This window comes from Filicampus tigris, chromosome 11 (genome assembly GCF_054856515.1).
Source record: "Filicampus tigris isolate MCC_2025a chromosome 11, RoL_Ftig_1.0, whole genome shotgun sequence".
NCBI lineage: Eukaryota > Metazoa > Chordata > Actinopteri > Syngnathiformes > Syngnathidae > Filicampus > Filicampus tigris.
This window is the reverse complement of record NC_141227.1, coordinates 9,886,450-9,913,488: the sequence shown is the minus strand read 5'-3', so window position 1 is coordinate 9,913,488 and position 27,039 is coordinate 9,886,450. Positions and strand designations below refer to the sequence as shown.

Genomic DNA, 27,039 nt, shown 5'->3' with positions numbered 1-27,039 from the left:
CTATGTTTGTTAGGAGTAAGACCCAAAGACTACTCAGCCAATCTTCACTGAACCCGAAGTCCGGATCCTGATGCTTTCGAGTGGGTAGCGCTCCGACATCATGCTGAGTTTTGGCACTTAAATCTCACTTCAGGCCATCTTGCACTGTCTTTGTATGCTCTCCTCCCCCAAAACAGGCATGTTAGGTACATAAATGACTCTGAATGGCGAGTGTCAAACAAGGCCCAGGGGCTACACCTGTCATGATAATTACTACATTGACTTACTGTTTGACAAATAAAATGGACATGATATTTTTTTCTGGACTCGATGAATTATCATTAACATGCGTATTTGTTTAAATACATCATCAACATTCAGTCATAGTCTTTCCCTCTCCTGTCAGTCAACTTGCTTGTCGCTGTGGGAAACGGGACTCACACACACAGACATCCCCACCCCCCCACACACACACAATATGATCAGCGTTGAAGTAAACAAAAAGAAATAATTAGCTTACTCAAAGCTACGTTTTCTAATGGCTGAAGTTATACAAGTTGAGCATCATAAATGCAATTAATTCCAGAGATTATTGTCCCATTTTGGATTCAAGCCGGATGAATGTGGCGAGCCCACTGACATCACCCAGTTGGTATGTCACATTTTTATGAAGAAATGCGCAATACAACAAACCACTTAAGTCCATTTAAAACAACCATCCCACCCAATTTCTTCAGATGGGAACAAAAAAACATAACAGGACACAGAATGTCCTCCATTTCCCAACAGCTATAATATAATATAATATAATATAGGCGGCACGGTGTTCGACTGGTTAGCACGTCCACCTCACAGTACAGAGGTCGTGGGTTCGATCCCGGCTCCGGTCTCCCTGTGTGGAGTTTGCATGTTCTCCCCGTGGGTTTTCTCCGGGTCCTCCGGTTTCCTCCCACATTCCAAAAACATGCATGGTAGGTTGATTGGACTCTCTAAATTGCCCCTAGGTGTGATTGTGAGTGTGGATGTTTGTCTTTGTGTGCCCTGCGATTGGCTGGCAACCAATTCAGGGTGTCCCCCGCCTACTGCCCGAAGACAGCTGGGATAGGCTCCGGCACGCCCCGCGACCCTTGTGAGGATAAGCGGTATCGATAATGGATGGATGGATGGATGGATGCTATTAAAAAGGATGTACTGTACTTGAATTATTCATTATATCAGTGGCAGTAAAAAAAACAACAAGGAAGATACTATTGTTTATCTTGATAGTTTCTGGGAAAATATATCCTTCCTAAATGTGTTATCGTGACTGGCCCATCCGGGGGCTGCATCACTTTCTGCGGCCCGCTAAAGCAAACTAAGCAGGGCTTCTTCATGTTTCTTTCTAATCTTTTCATTTTGGCATAGATTTTGTAACCAAAATGTAAATGTGCTTCACTTTTAACAAATATCACGAGCGTATTCTTTACAAGGAAAAAACAGACATGACGACTTCTTGGAGAGGGTCTGTAACTTCTGGTTCCTTGGTAGGCACATCGAGGACGACCTGATCCGGAACAATAACACCAGAGCAATCGTCAAAAAGGCATTGTCCAGACTATTTCCTGAGGATTCTTAGAAACAACAGCCTCTCACAGAAACTGCTTGTGTCCTTTGCTTACCGATGCGCCATTGAGCGCATCCCAACCTTCTGCATCTGTGTGTGGTTATGCAGCTGCACAGCGGCAGACAAGAAAGCGCTCCAACGGGGCTTTACGGCCAAGAGGATTACTGGAGGTTCCCTGCTTTCCTTGGTGGATACAGTTCTCACTGCCTAAGGTGGGCAAACTACACTGGATATAAAACATCTACACTGTCCTGTTCAAACGGCAAGATTTCGTGGCCTAAAAATTAAGACCAAGTCAAATGACTTCAAAACTTTTCCCAACATTCGTGTGATCTATACCTTGCAGAACTCAATTTAAAAATAGTCTTTTTGAGGGGAGAAGTAAAGATAAGCAACTGAGATAATGTAGTTGCACAAGTGTGCACACCCTCTTATAACTAGGGATGTGACTGTTCAAAATGAATCAGGCATATTGAAACTCATGTTGCCACTGCCACTATTTTAAGTGCTTCCGATTGACCCTGAACAAAGTTAAGCTGTTGTTCTCTGTGTTTTTTCCCCCTCTTTTTAAAATTATTTCTAGCTTAAGCCTGAAGGTTTTGTGCCAACCCTGACTGGAATTTGGAACGGTTCATAATTTTTTCCACCTTGACTAGTGCCCTAGTTTCAGCTGAATAAAGTAAAAAACAGCCGAAAAGCATGACACTTTTCCCACCATGCTTCAATGTTGGTACGATGATCTTTTGGTGATGAGCAGTGTTTATGTTCACGACACTCATAACCTTTGGAATTATGGCCAAAAACTTTGGCTTTATTGCACAGTAACACATTTTCCCACGTGCATTTGGGTGATTTCAAGTGTGTTTTTGCAAAATTTGGAATCCAAAATTAAATTTGGGATTGGATGGATGGAAAGCAATGCACATTTGACTGTATGTACATTGATGTGGCTTCTCTAGTTTTTTGGGCTGTTATCAACCACTTTTGTTACACTTTGTTTGCCGGCCTGTCATTAAAATGTCATTGTCGTTCAGTTTTAATATGACTCGTATTAACAGCCTTTTTTAAATAGCCTGAAAAGTATATGCTGGTGAAAATTGTTTTCCTTTTTGTTTTGCTTGCACTAAAGTTTAACACTGATAAAAATATTGGATACAATGCCAACAATTTAGCACAGGGTGACCTTCGCCCGGCCAACAGATACACGACCCCAACCCCTCCAAACCCTCCCGCCCACCTTTTGCACCGTGCCAGCTGTGCTTTGGGCACTTTAAGATCTTTTCTGGGTAACATGATCGTATCTATGGTGACACTCACAGCAGGCGAGCATCTGCTGAGGGACAACAGTGTCCCTCTCAAATGCTGTTTATTAGGGGAGAGCTTTTAGTGTCTGCGTGTGCGTATATGTGTTTGTGTGCGGAGAAATGCTGACGTTTGTTCCATAAACTGCTGACACTATCACATTTTAAAATCGATATATTCTTGACTGTAAGGTCTCTCACTATCTAGTTAGAGGAGGTTTTAAGCCAATTGGATTGGATTTTTATGCATGTCAGCATGAGTCCACTGTGTCATTGCCTGTCTCGGAGTATGAATCCAGCTTTCTTCGAATCTCTCTCCATTTGGCACCTGTCTTTGGCTGCCGCTTGAACTCCCGATCATAGCGCCCGGCTGTGAATCTCTAACATCTGAAACAACACTGGCAACACTTGCACCTTGGGCCAGCCCGGCCCCCCATCTGCTGTCCTGGCAGCGTGCACACGCGTGGAGATTATCTACTTAATCTCACAGCTCAAAACCAGAGCGCCTCCACATGCACGCACATGGCCATGCTGCCATTTTGGCTGGAGCGAGGTCAGATAGCGATCACGAGGTTCCCATGGGAGCCAGCACAGGCGGCCTGGTAACATGACCTCTGCAGGTTTGTTCCTTAGGACTTCATTTTTGGAGCCTCTTCCTCACGTCATGAGCTCAGTCGCTTTGCGATAAATGTATAATGAGAGTGTGTCCAACTCCATCACACATGAGCATAATAGAAAGACCAAAGAGCACCCCGAAGACAGGACAAGACACCGCACTCTTACTTTCCCCATTATGCTTCAGCTGCCCGAGGACGCGACACACTCGGGCAGCCCTGGCTGGAAGCTCTTGGATGGAAGTGGCAGGCAAATTGGATTGTTTTTCTGTGAACATTCAGAGGGGCTTGTGATTAATTATTCAGCAGGTTCTTGCTGTCCCTGCAGCCAACGCAACATCTGCCAATTATTTAAAGCCACTCACATCTCATAAACACATTACAGTTTCATGTTCATCTTTTTTGTACGCCCTAAAAAGAACACAGATGACTCATTTAATTAAACTAGGTTTTTTTTTATGTAAACAAATGCACAACTATATTCATTTAAGAGATGTTGTCTCTTAGTGCTCCGCATTTTCTGCTGGTTTGTCTTTCTTAATCAAACAGTAAAGCTCTCAACATCGGGTATCGTTAACAAGGCCTGGCAGCTGGATTGGCCACAACGGCACGATTTTGATTTTGAAAGCCATAAAAAAATCCTAATCCTTGAAGAGATTAGCGTGGACATTTCCATAACAGCAACTTTATCAGAACAGCACATTTTCTTTCCATGAAGAGAAGAACAAAGAACAAGCACTGGAGGTGTTTTCATTCGTGGCGACTTGCTAAAGAGTGGCTATACAAATACTCTTTTACATTAAGTGCTCTTTTCTACTTCTTGATCTAGTTGACCCAACAAAACAATGTCTTTCATTTTTGTGCCTTCATTATTCTGAAGTCTTGGTGACCTTTTGGGATTCACGTCATTACCTCTCAAGACCACCGTTGCTCATCTTTTTTGTAATGCATTGACCATACATCCATTTTCTTTCATTCTCTTGTCCTTGTACTGTGAGCTGGATCTTACCCTCGCTGACCTTGGGAAAGAGGCAGGGTGCACCCTGGACTGGTCATCAGCCAAATTGAATCAAAAGTTACAATTAAACTTATGTTAGGGACATTATGGTCCATTTTGTTTGTTAGTTAGCAGACCGACTATACTGTATTTTGGTCCACGGCATGGTTGGTGATTAGGAATCAGGGGGATGCATACCTGTCAACTTATATGTTCTCCCCGTATTTTATACATTTTTTGATCATTTCAAAATTGTGTACGCCATATAACAAGTTTTATATGGGGAAAAAAAAAAATTTTAACTTGTTTTTTGTTAGACCGATCTCGTCTTGCCCATTTCGGCTCTAATCCGGAGCGCCAATTAGTGATTCCGACTGTAAACTTCGGCCGACCTTAACGAGCAGAGCTCGCCTCGCAACCCCCCCTCATTGAGCGACAAACACTGTGTAAGATTCGATATAGAAATGTCCGTTCCGTTTCCCCCACCTCTCCCGCTGAGCGATAAATACTGTGTAAGATTATATACAGAAATGTAGGGGCGAATTAAAACTTTTGTAAGATTCAGCAACGCCCGGGGTTGACAGGTATGGGTAATGGACTGCGGCCTTCTCTGCAGATCCTAACCCAAGTGTAAATGATTCCTTCTTTCTCTTAACTCATTCACCGCCAGACATTTTCAGACCCTCTTTAACCCTAACGTTTGACAAAAAATTGAAAAAATATATATAAATACAGCACATCCGCCTCACAGTTCAGAGGTCGTGGGTTCGATCCCGGCTCCGGCCTCCCTGTGTGGAGTTTGCATGTTCTCCCCGTGCCTGCGTGGGTTTTCTCCGGGCACTCCGGTTTCCTCCCACATTCCAAAAACATGCATGGTAAGTTAATTGGATACTCTAAATTGCCCCTAGGTGTGATTGTGAGTGCGGATGTTTGTCTCTGTGTGCCCTGTGATTGGCTGGCAACCAGTTCAGGGTGTCCCCCGCCTACTGCCCAAAGACAGCTGGGTTAGGCTCCAGCACGCCCCGCGACCCTTGTGAGGAGAAGCGGTACAGAAAATGGATGGATGGATATATAAATACGTTAATGCCATTGAATGGCTGGACTGTGAAAAGACAAGTAAATTCGTCAATGGCAGTGAATGAGTTAATTAGGTGGAAATGAATACAAGAAACTGTAAACCCAAATATTTTCATCTACATTTATTTAAAAAAAAAAAACAGAACAAAACACAAAAACAACATCCAGTGTCTCTCCCTCCCCGGGATCGAGACAGAGCAACATGTTTAAAAGCATTCAAACCAGCAAACTGTAATCTAGCAGCATCCAAATGTTGGAATCTCCAAAGTCATCATTTATATATTTAAATATATAGTTGTTGTTTTTCAGCCCTGCCCAGCTACACACTTTACAACATACACAGAGATGTATCTCTCCTTAGTGCAGTAAAAGAAAATCAATTACCCTTAATAAAATAAACAACTTTCGGTTAAATAAGCTTAAATAACAGTGTTAAATACAAGACACTTCTGTGGCCGATATGTACAGAAATAAACACATTTGGCATTGTAATTGTGGTTCACTGGCGCTTGCTCTAATGCTCTTGAAAACCACTGCATAAGAACACATTTTGTTGTGATAAACTACACACAGTCGCACATGCAGGCACGCTCACACACGCACAGAGGCACGCTCACAAGCACGCACACACACACACACACACGTTTCTATCAGTGAGCCACAGACAAGGCATGTGTTTAGAAAAGCCAAGAGAAACAATCCGATTTCCACCCAAGAGTTTTAGGCACAATCTCCTGCTTTAGATTACGACTGCTTAATGTTTGTGCTAACCTCTTCATAGTTTTATTCCTAACACAGTTTCATAACTACAACTTGTTATTGCTAGGACAGTGCGACAGTGACTGGAGACTACCGACAATCGTGTTTAGGGAAAAGCACCTTTGAACATCAAAAACCGCTGCCGAAATGTGACACGTCATCACAACACCGAAGGAACAAAAAGTGGAGTTGAGTTGAAATAACAAGAAAGGAAAAGGCGCAAATAAAACCCCTTTTGTAGTCGCTTAGGGAATCAAAAAAGTCTCAACTTGAGGTACATTCATTATTCCTCCAGCTGTACTTTTCACCCAAGAGTTGATTCCTCTTGAGCGTGTACCACTTGACATGAAATCCTCTTCCCGAAGCAGCTGTGTCAGCGTGCGGAGCGGAGTACAGCTGCAGGTACAGTAGACTGACGAGACAGACAGTACGTAGGTAGGTTACAAGTTGACTACAGTGAATGAGCTTTACATTCCACTACTGTAAGAGGATCTCGTGGAAGAATTCCTCCCCGCAGCTGGAGATGAGGGAATTTCCCAGGAGGAGTCTCAGCTGGCACGATGGAGAAACTTAATGTCACATACAGACAGCTCTGCACTGTACACGAGGAGGCCTGATCACATAATGCGAATCCCTCCACACTTGAACTCTTTCTACAGACTTCCCGAGACGATTCACAAGTGTTGTGGGAGCCTTCGGTACGAGTCGAGTGCGCACCGTCCACCTCGCGCGTCTCCATCTTAGGGCTTCTTATCAATGCTGTGAAAGAACCACTCGGTGAACTTCCTGAGCTGAGCCGACGCCGTCTGGCTCTCCTCCTGCAGCCGCATGTTGTCCTGCCTCAGGTGCTGTACCTCCTCCTGTAGCATTGCCTTGTCCTCCTTCTCCTAAACACACAACAACAAATGAGCAGATAATCAGCAAGGTCTGCAGAAGCCGGATAATGATCCTGATCGTTTGCATTGGGTGTCTCTCAGCAGGGAGAGATGGAAAACGGGCACGACAGCAGACCTCGAAGAACACGATTGAAGACCCCTGTATTAGCACATCAAGTTGCCGGATGTAGAGCATAATACAGCCATCCATTTTCTACAGCTTTCGTCTTCGCGGGGGAGCCGGAGCCTAGCCCAGCTGACGTCGGGCGAGAGGCAGTGCCAACCCTGCACTGGTCCCCAACCAAACAACCACTCACACGCTCATTCACAACTATGAACAAATTTGAATCTTTAATTCGCCTTAGCCGAGTATTTACATGTATCGACATGCAAACTCCACACAGGTAGGCCAGTGGCAAGATTTAAACCGAGAACCTCGGAACTGCGAGTCAGACGCGCCAAGCACTCAAAGGAGGAAGGGCATAATTAAAAATTCTTAAAAAGAGGTGGATGAAAGCGTCGACATTGCAAACGGTTTTCATCATTAAAGGGAGATATTAACATTGCAAAGCATCCTTTATAGCTTGATAAAGGTGCACTTCCTCCTGTTTCTAAGTGCGTGATTAGAGGTGGGGAAACATGAAGGCCCGATACAGAGAGGCAAGGGAATCAGGCTATTGAATGAAGAGGACAGGTTGCTATTGTGCGGACCTCACAGGGGACTCGTGAGTCTATTCTGAGCTGGGCTGGCACGGAGATCGAGAGCAAACGCAACGATTCAAAGCTGAAGTGATGCATTAGATGAGGGGGAAGTTACCTTTCGCAGGTCATGCTGCAGCTGCCTGAGAATCACCTCGAGCTGGTTCACTTTGCCAGTGAGTGTAGATGGGGCGCTGCAGATTGAGGGATAGAAGAAAAAAAGTATTTGTCTCACATGGGGAAATTCTGGTATTACAGCAGACGAAAACACATGTAATACTGTCTCAAAAAGTTTATATAAGATAACATATCTATTTAAATAACCAAGCATTGGAGTGAGAACAGTAAGAGTAACGGTAGACGAGGCAACTTAACATGAATAATAAATACTACAATCATAAAAAATATAAACGCAACACTTTTGTTTTGCTCCCATTTTTCACGAGTTGAACTCAAAGGTGGAAAACTTTTCCCACATACGCAATATCCCCATTCCTCTCCAATATTGCTCACAAACCAGTCTAAATCTGTGACAGTGAGCGCTTCTCCTTTGCGGAGATAATCCATCCCACCTCACAGGTGTGCCATATCAAGATGCTGATTAGACACCATGGTTAGTGCACAGGTGTGCCTTAGATTGCCCACAATAAAAGGCCACTCTGAAAGGTGCATATTATTATATTTGAGAGAAATGGTGATATTGCGTGTGTGGGAATAGATTTCGACCTTTGAGTTCATCTCATAAAAAAGGGAGCAAAAACAAAAGTGTTGCGTTTATATTTTTGTTGAGTTTATATAGACAGTTATGAATGGCAAACTGAATAATATATAGATACAATATACAGTAATCTTTACTACTTTATCGTAGGTTAGACTGCTTGCAATTTTTTTTTAAATTGGAATGCACATTTTTATTTGCGTATTCCTTTGTATTGCAACATCCAATTTGCGTTAATAGTAGCCACCTGATTAGCTTTAAACTCAACTACAAAAAAATCAAGAACATATTTTTAGGGTTGTGATTTTCACTTTTCGCAGCAGCCTTTGGAATCCTTAAACAAGCTATATATAAATAGCTGAAAATTAAAAAAAACAGCAATACTTTAAATGGGGCAAAAAGAGCAACAAAGAAACACATATTTTGTAAACAATACTGTTCTATGCATTCAATCTATCTACGCAGACAGCAGCGGCATTAACTGACAACTATCGGCGGATTACATTGGATATGCATTGCATTGCAGTGACGACGATACTGGAATACATGTTATAAACCCAGTTATGAAAGTAGTGTCGGTTGGAAATGAGATGAGACGAAGTCATTTTAATTTGAAATTTTTTTGCTTGGCCGCATACAGTGTGCTCACGTCGGTACATACTCTGCATCCAATGCCGCTCCTTCCGCTTCCACAACCCGCCTGGTCAGCTCTCGAGATAGCTCCAGCGCTTCGGCCCGCTGCATGTCCGTCATGGTGCAGAAAGACGCCACACGCTGGTCTACAGACACAACAGGTAACATATTAGGTTGAATGCTCATCTCTAAAAGGCACCTGTACATGTTCTAGTTAGGGTAGCGCAAACTCGTTCAAGCAACGTATGAATCACTGTTTTTTTTTTAAAGGATGTGGGGAAAAAAAAAACATGGACTCTCTCGCTCTCCCACAGAGCGATCAGGATGCAGACAATATGGAACAAGGTGGTAAACAGAGCATTGAGTCAACCCCCCTCTCAGAGTTTTCCTCTGGCAGCTGTTTGGTTCTTAATGGGCTGAGGGGAATCAGGCATGCTTCTTTTCCCGTATCAGGCTCTTAAGCTTCCTCAAATCCCACTGGAAAAGCCAAATTTAGCATGTTATGCTTGGGACTGCTCAGTTTTTGAGGCATAATGCTCTTTTCTCGAGTAAGCAGCCTCTCCGTCCCGCGCCCATGGTGTGAGACACAAGATAGGGGAATCTGCATATTCATAGGAGAGATTAAGAAAAACCCTTGCTTTAATGTAGCACTAATCCAGTCAAAGACAAAAAGCTAATTGAGTCTGGAGGTGGATGCTCAGACGAGCCAGGAAAGGGACACCAAGCTTTCATTTACATATGAATGAATATTTTCTTCATATTCGGCGTATGTGTTTGAACGATTAAAGACGCAGAAAAAAAAAGCAGGTTGTGTGTTTTGGAGGATGTAGTGACCAGCTTGAATAGATAAACAGACAGTAGCTATTAGATTTGACTGGGGAAAAAAAATAATACAGCCATGCGCTATAATCATTTGTGCAGTCTTATTGAAACGAGGCAATTGAAATGTAATATTGTTGTTGCTAAAATGTAGTCACCCCTCCCCCCCCCATGTGTATCTGATCTGCCTGAGTGTCTCAGGGTCCAAGTGAGCAGTGGTGGTAAATGCATTGCTCCAAGTAGCGCTAGTTAAGCATACATGTACATGGCACAATAAAGAGCCTCGAGCCACGTTCTGCTCCAACAACAAGCCTCCATTCGTACACGCTGCCGTTTTCGTCCGGTCGGGCTGCCTGTCACACTTTGCATCATCCTCACTGTTTCTATTCCACTTAAATGCTTTGCTGCAGGGCAATGCAGCAGAAAATTTATCAGTGAGGAATCTGAATCTTACTAACTATGACAAACGAGTGGTCACATGCTACATTGCCCGCTCAGTCGACTCGGGGTCAGAGGGAGTTCAGGCGCGCTGGCGTTTCTGTGACAAATGGGAAATACTCTGCAAACAGGCTCGTAAAAGGGGGGGCGGGGTTGAGGGAACATGATGCTGACCATGATAAAATGATGACACGTGTCATCACTTCTTAAATGCCATTTAAGCGCTCTCTGACTTGGCAGGGACCAGTCGCTCTGGTCGTTTTGAGAAGACATCGGAGTTTGTTATAAATTGTTGGGAGGATATATATTGGTGGATTCATACTTTCCATGAGGGATATGCATAATATTTTTACATGTTTACAAGTTTTAATACAGTACACATTACAACCAGCTAGAAGTGGAACAGTATAATTGTATCATTATAGTAATATTTTTGTTCTTCAACAAAAATGCTGCTTCCGCTTAATGCATGAAGCCGGAAGAGTCCATTAGCACTATTTTGTGGTCTTAGCAGAGAAGCTACACTAGCAATTTCCATGAAACTGTCTTGATGTATTAAAAAGGCCAAAATCCACCTGAAGGCTGATTAGTTACTGAGTAGTGAGTAGTTGGGCTTACAGTGTCAAAAAATAGGCTCCATCTCCGAGTGAAATCGCTTGACAAGAATGAGAATGAAGCTCAGAGCAGGGGATACAAAGCAAACAATTCCCAAAGGTTGCCTAACACTATTCTAAACCTACACATGCAAGAGAGGAAGTTCTTGCAGACTGCAGACAGACAAACACAAAAGCTAAGCAGCAAAGAGGAAAGGCAGGTGGCGTCTAGGGGGCACTAGCAGCTGGAGGAAGGCAGGTTACCTTCAAAGGCTTTTGCTGCATCGACCAGGTGAGACCAGTCCAGGCCTGTGGCAGTGTCTGGGAGGGGCATGAGGCCCGGGTCGCTGAACTTGGACCTGTCTGCCAAGAAGCTGTCAGAGAACCAAAACTCATCTGCAGAGAAAGGCGGGTGCCCACATCAGTGTCTGGGCCTGGTGCTGAGTTTCGGGCTCATTTTGGAGTTGCCCATCAATTTGAAGCGGGGCATGTGTTAAGGGTTAGGGAGGGATTGGGCATTGAGGTGGGGGAGGGAGTTGGAATCTCATTTCATTAGGATGTATATCAACTAGGGGTGTAACAAAAAAATGGTTTGACCCGGAAAACCGTTTTTTTTTTTTATTTAAAAGGTGAGAGTGCATTGAATCGAACCAAATCGTTCCACTTCGAAATGTATCGAGGTACGCATCGAATCGTCTTTTACTGGAGAGATATATCTTAGAAGAAATTGGCACATTTACAGTACTGACAAATTCATTCAGATGTGTGTAAAATAACAACAAAAAAGTAATTGCATCATACACTATCGAACTGAGCCATACGTACATCTCGTAGCAGCAATCTCACAGAGTCCAACCAAACCAAATCGTTCCACTTTCAATCCAAACCGCCCTTAAATCACACCTAACATATCAAAAAACACATCGAACCGTCTTTTGCGAAGAGATGCACACTCCAAATATCAACAACAGTTATCTTTTAAATATGCTCAGTTAAACAGCACATTTAAAATATGACATTTAAGTAAGTACTGACCCTGAATGTCTCAAAATGCCAAGTAACTTTAACGACACACTCTGTGCACAATTGTGTGGAGTGACATGAAACCAATTTCTCTGCATAACAATTGCAAAACACTTCAGAGAGGTGATAAATAACCTGTCAAAGTGAATGTCTCATATTTCAATCAATATCACCCTTCTCTACGATGGTCTTCGCCCAAGCCTCGGAGCTAAAAAATATCCAATGCAATCAACAGGCCACCATTCCAAAGAGGCATTTCAAGACGCATGAGATGAAAAGCACATAGAGTCCAAGAGAGCTCTTGAGCTGATGCTTCCGTTCTATTTAGCCAGCAGTGTGAGAGATTCGCTGTTTACCAAATTGGGCAATTTCAGAATGGAAAAAGCGAAAGCCGCTGTTCTCAAACCACCCTTCAAAACAATCAGGAATCCATCAGGATGACAGCTAGACAAGGCTAAGGAGCCAAGCAGCCCCCCCCCCCCTCCAAAAGCTGTTTTCTGTCTAGCAAAGGCAGCCAGAGACAACTGAGGAATAATGTGGAAATGAGACATGAGGGACAGAGAGGGGAAGCAGACAGTGACTGATGAGTGAGTGAAGCATCGCGTCTGACACACACCGGCATGGAAATGCGGACATGTTGACGTCTGAGCTGAGCTTAAAGACCTAAAAGCAGGACACATCACACTTTTTGACAAATACATATTCAAAAGACGCTGTAGCAAAACTAGCCAGCAGTGACAGGTGTCAGCTCGGTGCAGATGGCGCGGCAGCCTCTTGTAGGCATCGCACCGCCGTCTAACACACACTTCCAATTAGCGGGCGATGCCAAGGAGTTTTGTTCAAGTGTTTTGCTGGTGGGGCCAGTGAAATTGTTTTGATCCAAGTAGCTCTTCAAACAAGTGTCTATATGCTGACTCTCATCTGGAGCCAAGTCTCGCTATTGAGATGAGACACTTGAATAAGATGACTGGCTAGCATAAAAGCATACAATTGTAGTAAATGAATCAGTGTCTTCTGTACCAAGCTTGTACTTACTCCTCAGGTTCGACTGCGGCTGGTTGTGGATCATGCGAGGAGGCAACGTGCAGTGGTAAGGTGGTGTGGTGCTGAACAGAATGTCGTTGGGCATGGCCTGGTCCAGCATTGAGCTGTGGGAGCTAGCGTAGGACGAGCCCTTGCGGTTGCTACATACGCTCTCGTCCGATAACGTCCGGTACAGGGAATGGCGCGGCGACAGACTTCCTGTCACAGACAGCTGGGTGGAACAAAGAAAAAGAACAACTTATCACAAGGGAGTCACCGAGAATCCGAAAACACTTTGTCTGTGCTTTAATCAACAGTGGGTGGTTAAGGAGATAACAGAGGGAACAACAGCAGGAGTCAACAAGAATAATTATTACAAAGTAGGAAAGCAGTACACAGGATTAGCTGCTTGATAGAATTCAACATCCATAAAGAAAAACATAAAAGAAAGTATACCTCAGTCAGGTAAAGGTAGTTTTGTGTGTCTTGTCAGCAGGTAGTATAAAAGTTGTATTATTTCTACATTTTATGTTCAACAGTGATTGACTAATTTTTACAGGAATGTCAAAATTCTACTTAAAACATTCCCTTTACTGTTATTAAAAAGGAGGTCAACCGAAACACATTTTTTTTCAAGAATATGTTCTATTCAGGCCCACTAGTTGAAAGAAGGCATTCTGATAAATATTGCGTTTGTGGAATAAGAGTTAATCCACCCGTTTTTAGCCCTCTCTGGGGACAGCCATTTCGTCACTTCTGTCGACTGAAAATGACATCACAACTATTCAGGGCTCAGGTAACGACCAATCACAGCTGACCTGTTTTCTGAAGCTGAGCCATGATTGGTCCTTATCCGAGCCCTGAGCATCTGTGATGTCATTTTCAGTTGACAGAAGTGATAATATGGCCGCCCCCTGAGATGCCCATAAAAGGGTGGATTAAACCCAAATTCCACAAACACAATATTAATCAGAATTCCTTGTTTCAACTTGTGGGCCTGCATAGAACATATTTGATGAACTTTAAGATTTTATGACAGTTTGAATGAATTTAATGCATATTATTTCCGATTTTAAAAAAAGCATGAATTCAGACAAATAAGAGCTTCCACTCAAATCTACAATATACTACAACAAAATTGAAAGGTTTTATTGTCATTGAAAGGTACGTCCAGCGCAACATAGGTTTTGCAGCTGTGTGAGATGCTTCTGGCAAAGGCTTTTACCAAGGTACTATCAACAGTGCAGTCTACTAAATCACCTTTTTGCTGAGCCGAGTGCATACTTGCTCTAGAAGGCATATACTGTGCAAACTGCTTTGTGTGTGTGCTCGCCACAATAGACTGAGAATGGACTCTCACAGGCCAGTGCAGCGGTCAGCATACAAGGTTACGAACAACCACGGTAGGAGAGTTGGAAAATCATTTTCCTCCTGTGGGGGATGTCTGCTCGTGAAGCAGTATTCCACAATGGATATATACAGAGTCTCAAGGCCGTGGCCAGAATTTTGACAGGGATCTCCTCTTGAAACACGTAAAACCACACAGCGCAACCCAATCCGTCATTGCCCTGTTTAGCTTACATAAATATTGTTGGAGAGGCATCAAAAGTAGCCACAAATGATATGCAGAGCTGTCAGCCGGATGAGTAAATGTCGGCCTACAGCAACCATCACTGACTGGCATCCACGCAAGACAACACCCAGCCATCTCTATTTCAAAGACAGTGCCTGTCACAAATCCCATAGTGAGAAGCTAACAAACAGCTAGTACATCTTTAAAGTGAAGATACTGGAATTCAAAGGAGAGAACATACTATGCCTTATTAGAAGCTCCAAATCCCTGTACATTTCTTATTCATTGAAATGCTTACCAGGATTCAGAACTTTCCCTCAGGTGAAGCAAAAATAGCCTCGATGACAACGCACACAAATAGACAAAAGGTCAAATGAAAACATTTGCGTTACATCCGCTTAAAGTAGAAGTCAAGTAAAAAAAATGTCTTTACATTATGTGATATGTGGCCCGACTAGTCCAAACACTTTATTCTGATATCTGAATATTGTGTTTGTGGAATATGAATTAGGCAGCAAAATGGCCGCCCCCTGTGAACGGGTAGATTTTGCATCTTAAGTCATATTCCACAAACACAATATTAATCAGACTATCGGGTTTAGATTAGTGGGGTGCATAGAACATATAAATGTGAAGAAAATATTTGACTTCACTTCCCTTTAACCCTTTAAGCCCGGGAGCGCAGAAGCGCGTTTCTACCGCTAGAGCCGGGAGCGCTGTTCCGTCTTTCTACCTTTCAAACCGGGGGAGCGGATACGTCACTGGCCTTTTTTAATCCAATTCTCCGTCTTTTAGCCAACTTAATGCATCAGAATATACACGTGACGGTGTCGCGAGACCTCGGAGGATGTCGTGGATTTTTTTTCGAGCCGTAGGTAGGCTAATAGCGGACGCCGTCGATCGCCGGGAGCTCTGATTAAAGTAAGTAACGGCAGTGATATATAGACGACGTGCACGACCAGTGGAACCAGTCGGACGTGATATGATATGGTTTGTAGACAATTACGATGGTGACGTCTTTGTAACAGAATAGAGGATGGCAATTACCACTCGATTTTTTTTATAATTAAAATAGCGCTTCTCTTGCACTGACACGTTAGTTTTACATCTTCGATTGAAACAGTAAATAATAATAAATTCCGCCTGTGTGAAAGCCACATGTCTAAGCTCTTTCATTCTTTTGGAATTATGTTTCTGTCTGCTACAGGGGCTGAGATATTAATAGCTTTGTAAGTGTTGAATTTCTGGGAGACCTTCAGGTTTTCAAGGGTAATTCCAAAAGCGACCATAGGTTTTGGGGAGCTGTTGAGAAAGGCGCTTTCGGCCTTAATGGGTTCATGATTTGCAAAAGCAATCTTTTTACCGCCTTTATTTATAGCTTGAATCAGAAGCGGTATAACAGTTTAAGCTGTTTCCAGGTGCCAATGGTTATCGTCACTGCCAAAAATCCCATGCCTGTTTTAGGCCGCGATGAATTCGTTAGCCCATTCTTTTATCAACCACACTATCACATCCACCTATTTTTCCCCCTGATTAATCTGACTTTTTCCTCAATGGACAAAGCCAATGAGCAGCATATGGAACTCTTTGACGTGCCACTTGGGAGGATGTGTTGGACAACCACCTATTCAGTTGCCAGTTTCTTTCCCACAAGTGGAGCCATGCGGCAGAATAAGCTGCAAACGGCCTTTCCTTTACGTCAGCTGCACAATAGCCAGCCTGTCCGTGGAAGGGACGTCCCGGCGGACATCGTGACTGCCAAAGAAAATCTTTCAGCACCTGCTCACCCACACAAAGAATGGCATCGGGTGGCAGCCGGAAGTGACACATGCGTTAACCTTTACTATATTACTCTCCTTGATTACATAGAGGCCCAATCACGTCACATTGTATTAAATTAGAAACGATCCAATGGTTTTTCCAACATTGTCATTATTGTAATGTGCCAGCTGATGATTGAAAACATTCACCCCCAACAAAAGAGCCGTATGTATTCATTAGGATTACATGGTTTATATACAGTAGTTTAGACATCTGGCTCAGTGCCCTGTGGCATGCATCTCCTTCCCAGATTGCTTTTCCACATGCGCATGTTATCAGGCACAGGATGTGTGCAAACAAAGGCTCACAATCGAAACTTGCAGCACTTCTTTGGGTTTGTTGTTGAGCTCTTCTTAGACGTGGAGCGGAAATGACAAAGAGCAACCCAGACACATCTGTGCTCATTTTACAACAGAAAAGAGCTGTTTTACAGTGAAAGGCTAGTGCGCAAAAATATGACAAACTAATCATTGCACCAAGATGCTTTGTGCAAGGACACGGCTGCGTGTCTTCCTCCTCTCACTAGGGGAAGTGGATTTTATACAAGAATTGAGTGCCATCCAAAAATAACCCATTTGTGCATCTCTAGGGTCCCTTCCAGGAAGATAATAGATGGAGGGCAGGAGGAAGAGGGTGGGGGTTATGATGCAATTAATCGAGTCTGGAGGACCCAGCAATAGCAAACATAATTCCATTCTGCGCCTTTAATCCATGACATCCCAATAGAGCAGACTCAGGCTCTGTTATAAATTGAATTTACCTGACAATAGAAACCGAGATAAAGACCGTGGCGTTGGTGGAGAGGAGCTGTGGCCACAGATGTTTACTCTGCTTTTCTGCCTTTATGGTTAGAGGTTATCTGTGCTGGTTCAAGCTTTGAATACAGGAAACTAGCCTAAGGGCTGTTTGCTCATATCTGTGCTTGATCCTTGCAATGCTATGTTTTCTCATGTTAAAGTTTAACAGGTTCCATTTGCACTTGCGCCATGCTAGATATAGTAAGGCTGGTTGGTGGCCTTACCTTTTGACCCCTGCTTTCTCCTGGTGGACTGTCGGGCAGCATCATTTTCACGTATTCCTGCTTTGAAAGTCTCTGTAATGATTTTCCGTCCCGCTCGGCGGCCTGGAGGCGGCAGGCGGCCTCCTGTGCATACAGCTGCCTAAAGACAAGACAGAGGGCACACGACAGCAGAGCTCATCAGCAGGGTCATGCAAGCAACATCCTGCAGGGGAGGCTTTGGGCCAGGCAGCCTGGGTTCAGCTATTGAAGAAAGTATGTCAGTATCACACAAGGCAACTCGGGTGGATGTGATTTAGCATGCCAACATCAGGCTTCAACAGCGTGTGAAGGAGCAGAGCTGGAAAGTGTGAAGAACACAGCCAAGCACCGTGAGAGGGAGGAAGGGGAGGGGGAAAAAAGGATTTGTATATGACTGACAACCAGAAAGAAGTGCAAAAATATTGGACTCTGGAGGAGTGTTCAGACACCACTGGAGGAAGACATAAGAGCTGCAGGACCCAGAAGAGGTGGCATGTTTTGGTTTGTGGGCGGTTGAGGACATTCAAATGCGTTTTAGAGCGAGCACTTGGATGTGAGCGACCTATCGGGTGAAGTCAGCTCTAAGCAGCCAGTGAGGATGACACGGTGTCAGCAGTGCTCTTGGCACTGCTGTTGGCAGAGTGTTAGATGGCTGCAGTGGGAAATTACAACACACAAGCCTGGCTGCAATGCTTGCACAGACACGTGCACATGTGTTAAGAGTTGCACAGCCGGAGACTATTCACGCCACAGCTCTCGCTAAAAGATTATGCAATTCTTTAGGCTATACTTTACGCGAGAACCATCTTTTGTGTTTAGTCCTGGTTCTTGATCTGTCACTATGAAAAATGTGTGGCTCATTGTTTTGGGCACAACTTTGCCGTATTAAAGCGGAAGTCAACCCAAACATATTTTTTTCTAGAATATGTTCCCAGTGGCCCACTATTTGAAACACGGCATTCTGATTCATTTTGCGTTTGTGGAATATGAGTTAAGCAGCAAAAGCAGTGTTTTTAGCCATCTCTGGGGGCGGCCATTTTGTCTTCTGTCGACTGAAAATGACATCACAACTGCTCACAACGACCAATCACGACTGACCTGTTTTCTGAATCTGAGCCGTGATTGGTGTGAGCAGTTGTGATGTCATTTTCAGTCGACAGAAGAGAATAATGGCCGCGCCCGGAGATGGCTAAAAACGAGTGCATTTTGCTGCTTAACGCATATTCCACAAACGCAAAATGAATCAGAATGCCGTGTTTCAAATAGTGGGCCTGCTGGGAACATATTCTTGAAAAAAATATGTTTGGGTTGACTTCCACTTTAAGGATAACTACAAATATATTCATTATAGCTTCAAGTAAAACATCTGTTACTGGAGGCAATTCTGCGAAATAATAACACCAGAATATAGTGTTTCCAGTATGTTAACCCACCAAACACTCCACAGGCTTGTCTACCATTATTGTTATCATCCAGCTGGAACCTAACAGTGCGTTGGCTGGGGAGCTGACACAAGGACTTTTGGGTAAGCAGTAGCGCACTGTAACATTATTCTGCAGTAGAAATGTCACCGCCTCTGATGCACAAGTCATTAACCTCCACTTATAGCAAGCAACCATCTTGAGGGAGTGATGTGGCAGTCTGGGAAATGGGAGGGTAGTGTGTGTGTGTGTATGGGGGAGGGTCACAATGGTTCAGTGCTAGGGCCAGAGGGTTGATTTCCACTGAGTTGTGTACCTTGCACGCTCAGACAGCATTTTGAGAAGGAGCGCTAACAAGCTCTCAGCTCCTCTGGAACAAGAAGGAGTGAGTGGAAGAGAAAAAAAGGTGGAGTTAGAAGCATCATTAGAAGTACTGATTAGTGTTATAGCAGGTCAACAGAAACTTCAATTGTGTTAGAACAACATCAGTGAAAAAATATTACACCATTCATCATGAGACAAGCGTATGTACGGTAAAATAAATAATAAACAGCCCAATGGGGGGATAAGTGAATTAGGGGGCTTTTTCATAAGTCTGCACAAGATGACTTCAGCACATGTGATCAATCACAGAGCTCTTAAAAACCAAATTTTGCAGAGTAAATGAAATTATTTAAAAGCCAGAACAAAGTTATGCCCTGGCGAGTCTTACTCTTTTGAAAGAAGCCCCAAGCCCATTTCATCATCAGAGAGCCTTTGCAGGGAATAAAGTTCAATGAGGCTGAGTAATGGCATGCATCGATCTCTCTTTATATTCCCCGTGAGTATTCTGTACTTGCCATCCCCTAGCAGTGTGTGGATCTCTCCTTGGCATCCACAAGAGATCTGCTACATGCTCAGGCTGGCAGTCCATAGGGATCCGCCTTTTCGGAAACGATCAATAACCACAAGTGACATGTTCCAAGCGTATTATGTCCGCGTCTTCATTGAGCATATTTATTCCGAAGCTGTCTACCTCAATCAGGCTGAGTTTATGCACACTCGGAGTCCATTAGACAGAGGGGTTGCTAGTACTGGAATGGGTCTGGCAGATACGGCACATAGTAGTCACTCGTGGTAAAAGTCAACTGTAACCAATGAGTCTCATGCAAAATCACATTTCTTTCTCCACCATCTTCACAAACACTCACCCACACTCTGAAATGTTGAGAGGTTCCTCATTGCTGTGAGCATCACCATCACCATCATTATCAGTTGTCTTCACTGGGAGATTGCCATCTGGCTGTGTATGTGTCTGCCCAAAAGCCTCTGAGCTGGGATCCAGGCCATAATCGGGGCCTGGTCCAGACTGCGGCTCTGGCTCTGCACCTGAGCTGCTGGTCTGAGGGATGGTGTACACCTTGGTGGAGTCGGTGGACATACAGTATCGGGCCCCGCGCGCCAACGGACTGCCAGAGTGATGTGAGCCACTGACCGAAAAGCAAAACAAAAGAAAAGAAATAATGCAACTCAAAAGTTGACCATGCATGAACGGATTAAAAGCAGATATGAACGCATGAACAAAAATGAGATGACAAAATGATACTTCCACTTGAGCGGGCCGCTTGTGTTCCTGTGTTATTGTCCTGCCACATACTGTATTCACTACATATCTCTGGATATTTGTATAATAGACTGGTCAAAGTTGTACCTGTTACTTTCATGTGCAGTTTTCTTATTTGTGATTAACTGCTGTGTTACGTTGTAGAGTAGTGACAAACACGCATGATTAAATTCAAATAAAAGTATAAGCATTTCCAGACATAGTTTCAATTCATAAATCTCGCATGATGTGATGTGAAGTCTGTGCTCTCCTGTTCATCAATATAGTGACTGATATAGTCTTAAAGTTTAGGATCAATCCAAATCCTATGTTTTTTTTTTCTGGTCAATTTAAAACTTAAAGTTGGCATTAGCTGGTGGTAGCCTCCACTTGCATATTCATGACCATCTGGGCCACACCCCTGCTGAATGTGCTGCTGCACTGTTGGTGGGAATGGCCAAAAAAACAATTACATGAAAAGCATGGAAAGCATCAGGGTGGTCATGGTGCAGTGATGATACGGACTAGTTCCTTATGCTGAATGCTATTCTGGATAGAAGAGTTGAGTTCCCACACACGACTAATGTGAGCAAATTATGCAAACATAGTCATGTAATGGATGTAATGGATGTAATGGCATCCATTACATGACATGAGACCTCAATTAACTAGTGACTGTAACCATTGGGTGCTAGACTAGTCTTGTTCACACCCCTCCTCTTTCCCAGACGGGCAGCAGTCTGGTGAGGGGCATTTGGACAGGAATGTGATGAAGCCATCCCCCACGTTGCTTCAGCCTGACAACAGCTCCATCAACAATCCTCAACACAGCTGGATGAGTCAGAGTAGAGAGCAAGGATGGGTGAAAAAGTCTAGCTACAGGTACATTTTTTTTTCAACAAATTGGCGACAGGGGTCTTTGTGGCGAATGAAACACGGGATTGTATGGTGAGCCGCATAACAAGGAATCGGCTTGCGTGTTTCATCTCAGTGGTCAAATCAATAACCTGACACACTAGAAATAACCCACAACAGAATCAAGTAATGGTCCAGAGAAAATGTGAACAACATCAAGGCAGTTTGAGATGTTTATCCCATTTTGTTCCTGGGCTTCCTCAAATTTGAGTAAGTGTCCCAAGCGTTAAATAAACGTGTTCTGTAGGATGACTTCAAACTGGCCAAGTTTGACCAAGTGTTCCACAAAACACCCAAAACATGAGTGGTCTTATGGGTTGCTTAACAATTTTGACTCAACTAGTCAAGGAGATAAGATGTAGCATAATCCAATTCATATAACAAATACGCTTGTTGGGCCACATGGTAGGACACAGATCAAAATGGATTCTTTTGAATGGGTGAACAGGAATGAAAAAGTTCCACTTGGCTGTACAACTACAGCCTGATTGCACTTTCCTTCACTTGTATATGAAATCCGAGTGATTTCTAGCGGGCTACATTGCAGTTGTCTCCAACCATGCATTTCAAGTTATTTATGTATGACCAATGTGTTATTTAATGTACAAGTACAACATGGTGTCACTTTATAGTGTTGGCCCTGCATCAGAAAGATCATGTGAGGTATTATTCACAGTCGCTGTTAGTTAACACAACACCATCAAAACATTGTTCACCATTTGGAACTTTAATGGTATTTTGTTCCACATATTTCCACGATAGCTATTCTGTTGCTTTTTAGGTATGGTTACTGTCAATACTTCTCATTCGTGTTTATCAAAGCATTCAACAGCCCTCTCGTGACCTATATTGATGCATTTTTTGTCTTTCATTGGTTGTTGTATGCAATGCGTATTTACAGAACTCTTTGCTTTTGCTGTTGTCCTTCTGATGTCAGGACCATTTTTGTGAGAATTCCAACAAGTTGTATGCATCAATTTGAATGACAACACGTTCAGCTCATTTTAAAGTGTAGCAGAAGTACTCTTCAAGGCTCTATTGAATATTTCGCAAGCAAATGAAAACCCAAAAGCCACCTACTGAGTAATTGGTATATATGGGAACAAGTATGACGCTTCAGCAGTGTGTATACATTTACAGTACAGTGTGTTCAGTGTGTAGAGTATTTATGTATTCTCTTAAAATGAATTTTGTCACTTCAGCAGTCACCTAGACATTGTGAGATGCTAAGTGTGCTGCTTCATAACGTTGCCCTTGCTTTAATTTGTCCACCACATGAAACAAATCAAACAACTTGCGTAAACATAAAAGCAGTACAATTAAAAATAATAACCATGTAGTTTAGGTGATGTGTAATACCTCGAGTGTGAAGAGATTTCGCTCAGGTCTCCGATGCTTCCCTCTGTCACATTACTAGCCATTAAGGCAGAAGCATAACCCTGCGGCAGGTATGGTTTGCCATGTTCCTCTTCAGATGCCCCGTCTTCAGGGTGCTCGGACACCCATGGGTGTCCCTGCTCCGACACCCTGCTCTGCATCAACACCCGAGCCCCAGGGACCATGCAGGGATTGGTGTCGATGCCACTGTCCGTGGAGGCCCCTTTGATGTAAGTGAGACCCAACATCTCCGGGTCCATCAAATCTCCTGAGCCAAAGTGCTTATCGTCGCTGTTGCTGGAGGCATTGCTTGACAAAGTGTTGCTACTTGAGTGGCTCGAGTTCTTATCGCCCATCTAGGACAGCAAGAGAATCACAGATGTACAGTACATCAGACAAAATCAAACAGTTCTTACGGGAGTTTTGTGTATCACAGGCACTAAACAGGAATATTTGACTTTTTTTTTTTTTACTTTCTTTGTCCTAGTTCAGTGGGAGAAAATGTCATCACAGCATATCACATCAAAAAGATCTTTTTTGAAAACGGGATGGTGAGCACATTGGGGCAAATACTTTACAGTGCCAAGAAAATGGTTCAACTCTTCATCCATCTCCCCTGGGCTGACGTAGCACCAACATCATTTTGAAAGCCTTGGTTATTGTGAATGCAGCTGTCATTGGTATCAGTGCAAAAAGCAAAGAAGGCACAAGGGACTGCTAAGCACTGACTTTGGGGGGAAAACAATACACAGCAGAGACAAGGGCTAATATATTGAATATGGTCAAGCTTCTGGGGAACTGTGTCTCGAGCAAAGATGGAGCGATGAGATGGGACACAAGTGAACGAGATAATGAGTGGAATGAGTGATACATGTAAAGGGAAGCTAGCAGGGACAACATGAGCAACGCATTGAAGCCACTGGTTGCATCATAATAAACAATGCTGACCTGTACTCTGAGTGTGAACAGAGGTGAAAGGCTGCATTGTAATACATCCAACATGTTTCACCCAAAACACTGCTCAGAAGCAATCGAGTCTCAAATATGTCCATTTCACGTCAAATCAAATGAGACATTTGGACTTTTACCCTGGAGAGCTTGTTGGGGGAGTCTTTGCTTCCTTCTCGCTGCTTCAGAGGGTTCAGGATCTTAGTGGAGGGGATGTGCCACTTGGCCTCTGCAGATTGACATGAATAAAAAGTCGTCATAATTATCCAGTCTCTAGACTACGTGCTTTAATGGTGGTATCGAGCACTCACCTGCCGACCTGGTCCTCTCCAGAGTGGGCTCTCTCTCCCTGTGGATGTCTCCATCGCCCCCTTGGATGTCTCCTGCATGCTCATGAAGGATAGGAGAGGGACATCTGCGCAGAAAAACATGACGAAGGACGCGGTGGGCATTGTATTCCACAAGGAGAAAAGCTTCAATAGATTTTCCGCAGAGGTAACGCAATTAGTGTGCAATCACTAAGAGCCGAAACACTTGAGCTCAGAACACAGAAGCAAACAAAAGACCTTTCAGATGACTCAGCATTGCAGGAACTATCTTGCTCTTGAGAATAAGAGGAGCCAATTTTTCCAACAGGGTTTATAATTAAAACTATTAGAGCTAATAGGGGTTCCCTCTTCTGAAATGCGGCCATGCTGCCTTGTGATTCTTTCCAGTGACCCTAGCTGGGGATCAATGGACTAGTCAATGTGTCTTGTTCTCCACGGTGTCAGCTCTGATGGGCCACAGTTTTCCGGATCCCTGAAAATTTAGTGCACGTTTGAGGCTACTGACAGGAAGGCAGCAGCGTGGAGCAAAGCCTCTTGTCATGGTCTGTAACCTCTTTGAGAAGCATATTGGTCTCTGGTGCATCCTGCACATGTGCCAGTATCAGGTAGAAAACTGGTAAGCCAGCATATTGAGCATGACATGACATTTTCCGATGACATCGAAGTACCAGATACAAAATCTCAACCTGCTGGTCTCTTTGGATATGACTGGAAGTATAATTTATTTCTTTTAATCATTTCCAAAGCAGACGTTTTGAATGCCCTCTCTAAGTTCTGCAGGCCAGGTTTTTACTCCACTTACAGTCAGCAGTTCTTTATAATGGTTTTATCATTTCATTTCAGTGTTCCGAGAATAGAAGCAAGAAACAGTCTGAAATTACAAAGGAAAAAGAATCACTTGGCTTTCCATCTGAATTGACTATTTTGGAGAGAGGACATTGATCTTCCAGGTAGACAAGATGAACATTTTTCAGGCTGATTTAATGCTCCTCCTAAAAAGTTTCCAAGGATATCTCATTTATTCAGTGCTTTTTAATCGACTTCAAGTCCACTCTGTTTTATTGTAAAAAAGTATCATCCAACATAGAAATTACTATCTTGACAATCGTGGTTTAGGGTAAAACAGCTGATTAAACTATTTCGCAAGTTAGTGGTTATACTTGGCAGCTTTTATCAGAATCAATGATAAAACAGAAAACAAGAAGGAGAAGGCTCGTTAGCAAATATTGGGTGAACAGACTCAATCCATTGAATCATGTCCATTCCAATTATGTGCTGAATGTAGGCTAAGACAGACATTAAATCATTTGTGTGAACTAAACTGCACTTCTAATGGACTGTTCCCTGTTAAAAATAATAATAATAATAATAATAATAACAATAATAATAATAATAACAACCTCCTTCACAAACACCCCATCTCCACCACCATCTAGTAAAATTCTATGTTCTGTTATTAATGCAGGAATAAAAGAAATCAGCTTTGATTATTAATGGGCTGTTATGGGCTGTGAAAAGCAGCACCAGTTGTGTGGTCACATACCCATCATATCCAGGCTGCTGGGACCAGGAGCTGCTGCCACACGGTCCTGGATCGCTGGAGGAGGACTGGTTACTGGGGGAGCTGCGGTAATGCTGGTCTCCCTTGTTACAGGAAGTAACCTGGGGATTCTCCAAATCTTGCATCATTCTGCAGAACAAAAAAGGGCTCATAAGTAAGTTATCAAATTACATTCAATTAAACAATTCTGCACATAGAGAAATAACACTGGTCAAAATCTTTTGTTATTTTTTTAATCGGAGGTGCAAGTTAACTTATGAAGGTACATATTGTTGCAAATCTGCCTTGTTTTCTGAAACAACATAGCAATAAATTACAACGCATGGAAAAATCTATATTGCACAAGCCTTTAAAAAGTAAGTCAAGTCAAAGTAAAAAAAATGTGTAAATATTAATTTAGATTGGCCAGTGATGTATCATCCATCCATTTTCTGTATTGCTTGTTCTCATTTTAGGCACGGGTTATCTGGAGTCTGCTAGTTGACTTTGGGTGAGAGACTGGCTGTCAGCCAATAGCTGGGCACGCGTAGGCAAGAAAGCATTCAAATTCAAATTCATAGCATGGGCAATTTCAAACCTTCAATCAACCTGAGAAGCATGCTTTTGGAATGTGGGAAAAAGTCAGAGTTCCCAGAAAAAAGAAAAAAAAAGTACTGGGAGAACATGCAAAATTCTCACAGGAAGGCCGGAGACAAGATTCAAACCCCGAACCCCAGAACTTTGAGGCTCTCATGCTGACCACTAGTACACTATGCTGACCCAGAGAGTTACTGGATTAATTTAACCCTATAATTCCGGTATTAATGAAGCCTGATCAAAACACATGTTTTTCCAAAACATGCTGCATCCAAATACAGTCTGAATTAAAAAAAATCTATAAAAAAAAATCTCAAAGAGAATGTAGTATCAATAAAAATCTATTATGATTCTCACGTCTTTCTTATATTTTCTCCTGTGTCTCATATCTCCCCTCGGCTCCCATTTCTCGTGAGCTGCGTCATTTGATGGTCTAAGAATGGAACTCTCTCTTTGTTTCTGCAGTAATTGGCTGGGATGAGCTGCGCCGTGCCAGTGTCCCCATCACCTCCTCTTCAGTGGGGCGCAGAGGTGCAGCGCTCGTGAAGTGGGAGTCACACACGGAGTAAAAGAAAGAATGGTAAATGGAGTGCTCCCACTGACAGAGGCCGTGATTAGGCAGAGGAGGTGGCCGTTATCCCAGTACAGTCAGAACAGGCAAAACCACTGGGGGTCATTTTGACACTGTGAAAAGGTTATCATGACTGTGGGGCTTTCATTAGAATGAACAAATCACTGCTTTACAT

The 27,039-nt window shown here is 43.2% G+C and overlaps 1 protein-coding gene across 6 annotated transcripts in view; it reads right to left on the bottom strand.

Annotated features, from left to right (window-relative positions):
• Positions 1-5,678: 5,678 nt before the first annotated feature.
• Positions 5,679-27,039, bottom strand: part of sipa1l2a (signal-induced proliferation-associated 1like 2, genome duplicate a) — an 80,698-nt gene continuing 59,337 nt past the window's right edge. For 3 of the 6 annotated variants that reach the window (XM_086044751.1, XM_086044752.1, XM_086044753.1), the window contains exons 12-23: positions 25,700-25,846; positions 24,139-24,242; positions 23,968-24,056; positions 22,862-23,235; positions 20,196-20,474; positions 19,322-19,375; positions 17,567-17,705; positions 13,164-13,383; positions 11,370-11,501; positions 9,284-9,401; positions 8,023-8,098; positions 5,679-7,217 (exon numbers count right to left, since the gene is read on the bottom strand). In XM_086044751.1, the coding sequence (XP_085900877.1) occupies positions 7,071-7,217; positions 8,023-8,098; positions 9,284-9,401; positions 11,370-11,501; positions 13,164-13,383; positions 17,567-17,705; positions 19,322-19,375; positions 20,196-20,474; positions 22,862-23,235; positions 23,968-24,056; positions 24,139-24,242; positions 25,700-25,846 (1,879 nt within the window). In that variant the 3' untranslated portion in view covers positions 5,679-7,070. The remainder of the gene's footprint in view (positions 7,218-8,022; positions 8,099-9,283; positions 9,402-11,369; positions 11,502-13,163; positions 13,384-17,566; positions 17,706-19,321; positions 19,376-20,195; positions 20,475-22,861; positions 23,236-23,967; positions 24,057-24,138; positions 24,243-25,699; positions 25,847-27,039) is intronic. The other 3 variants (XM_086044755.1, XM_086044754.1, XM_086044756.1) reach the window with 3 other exon arrangements.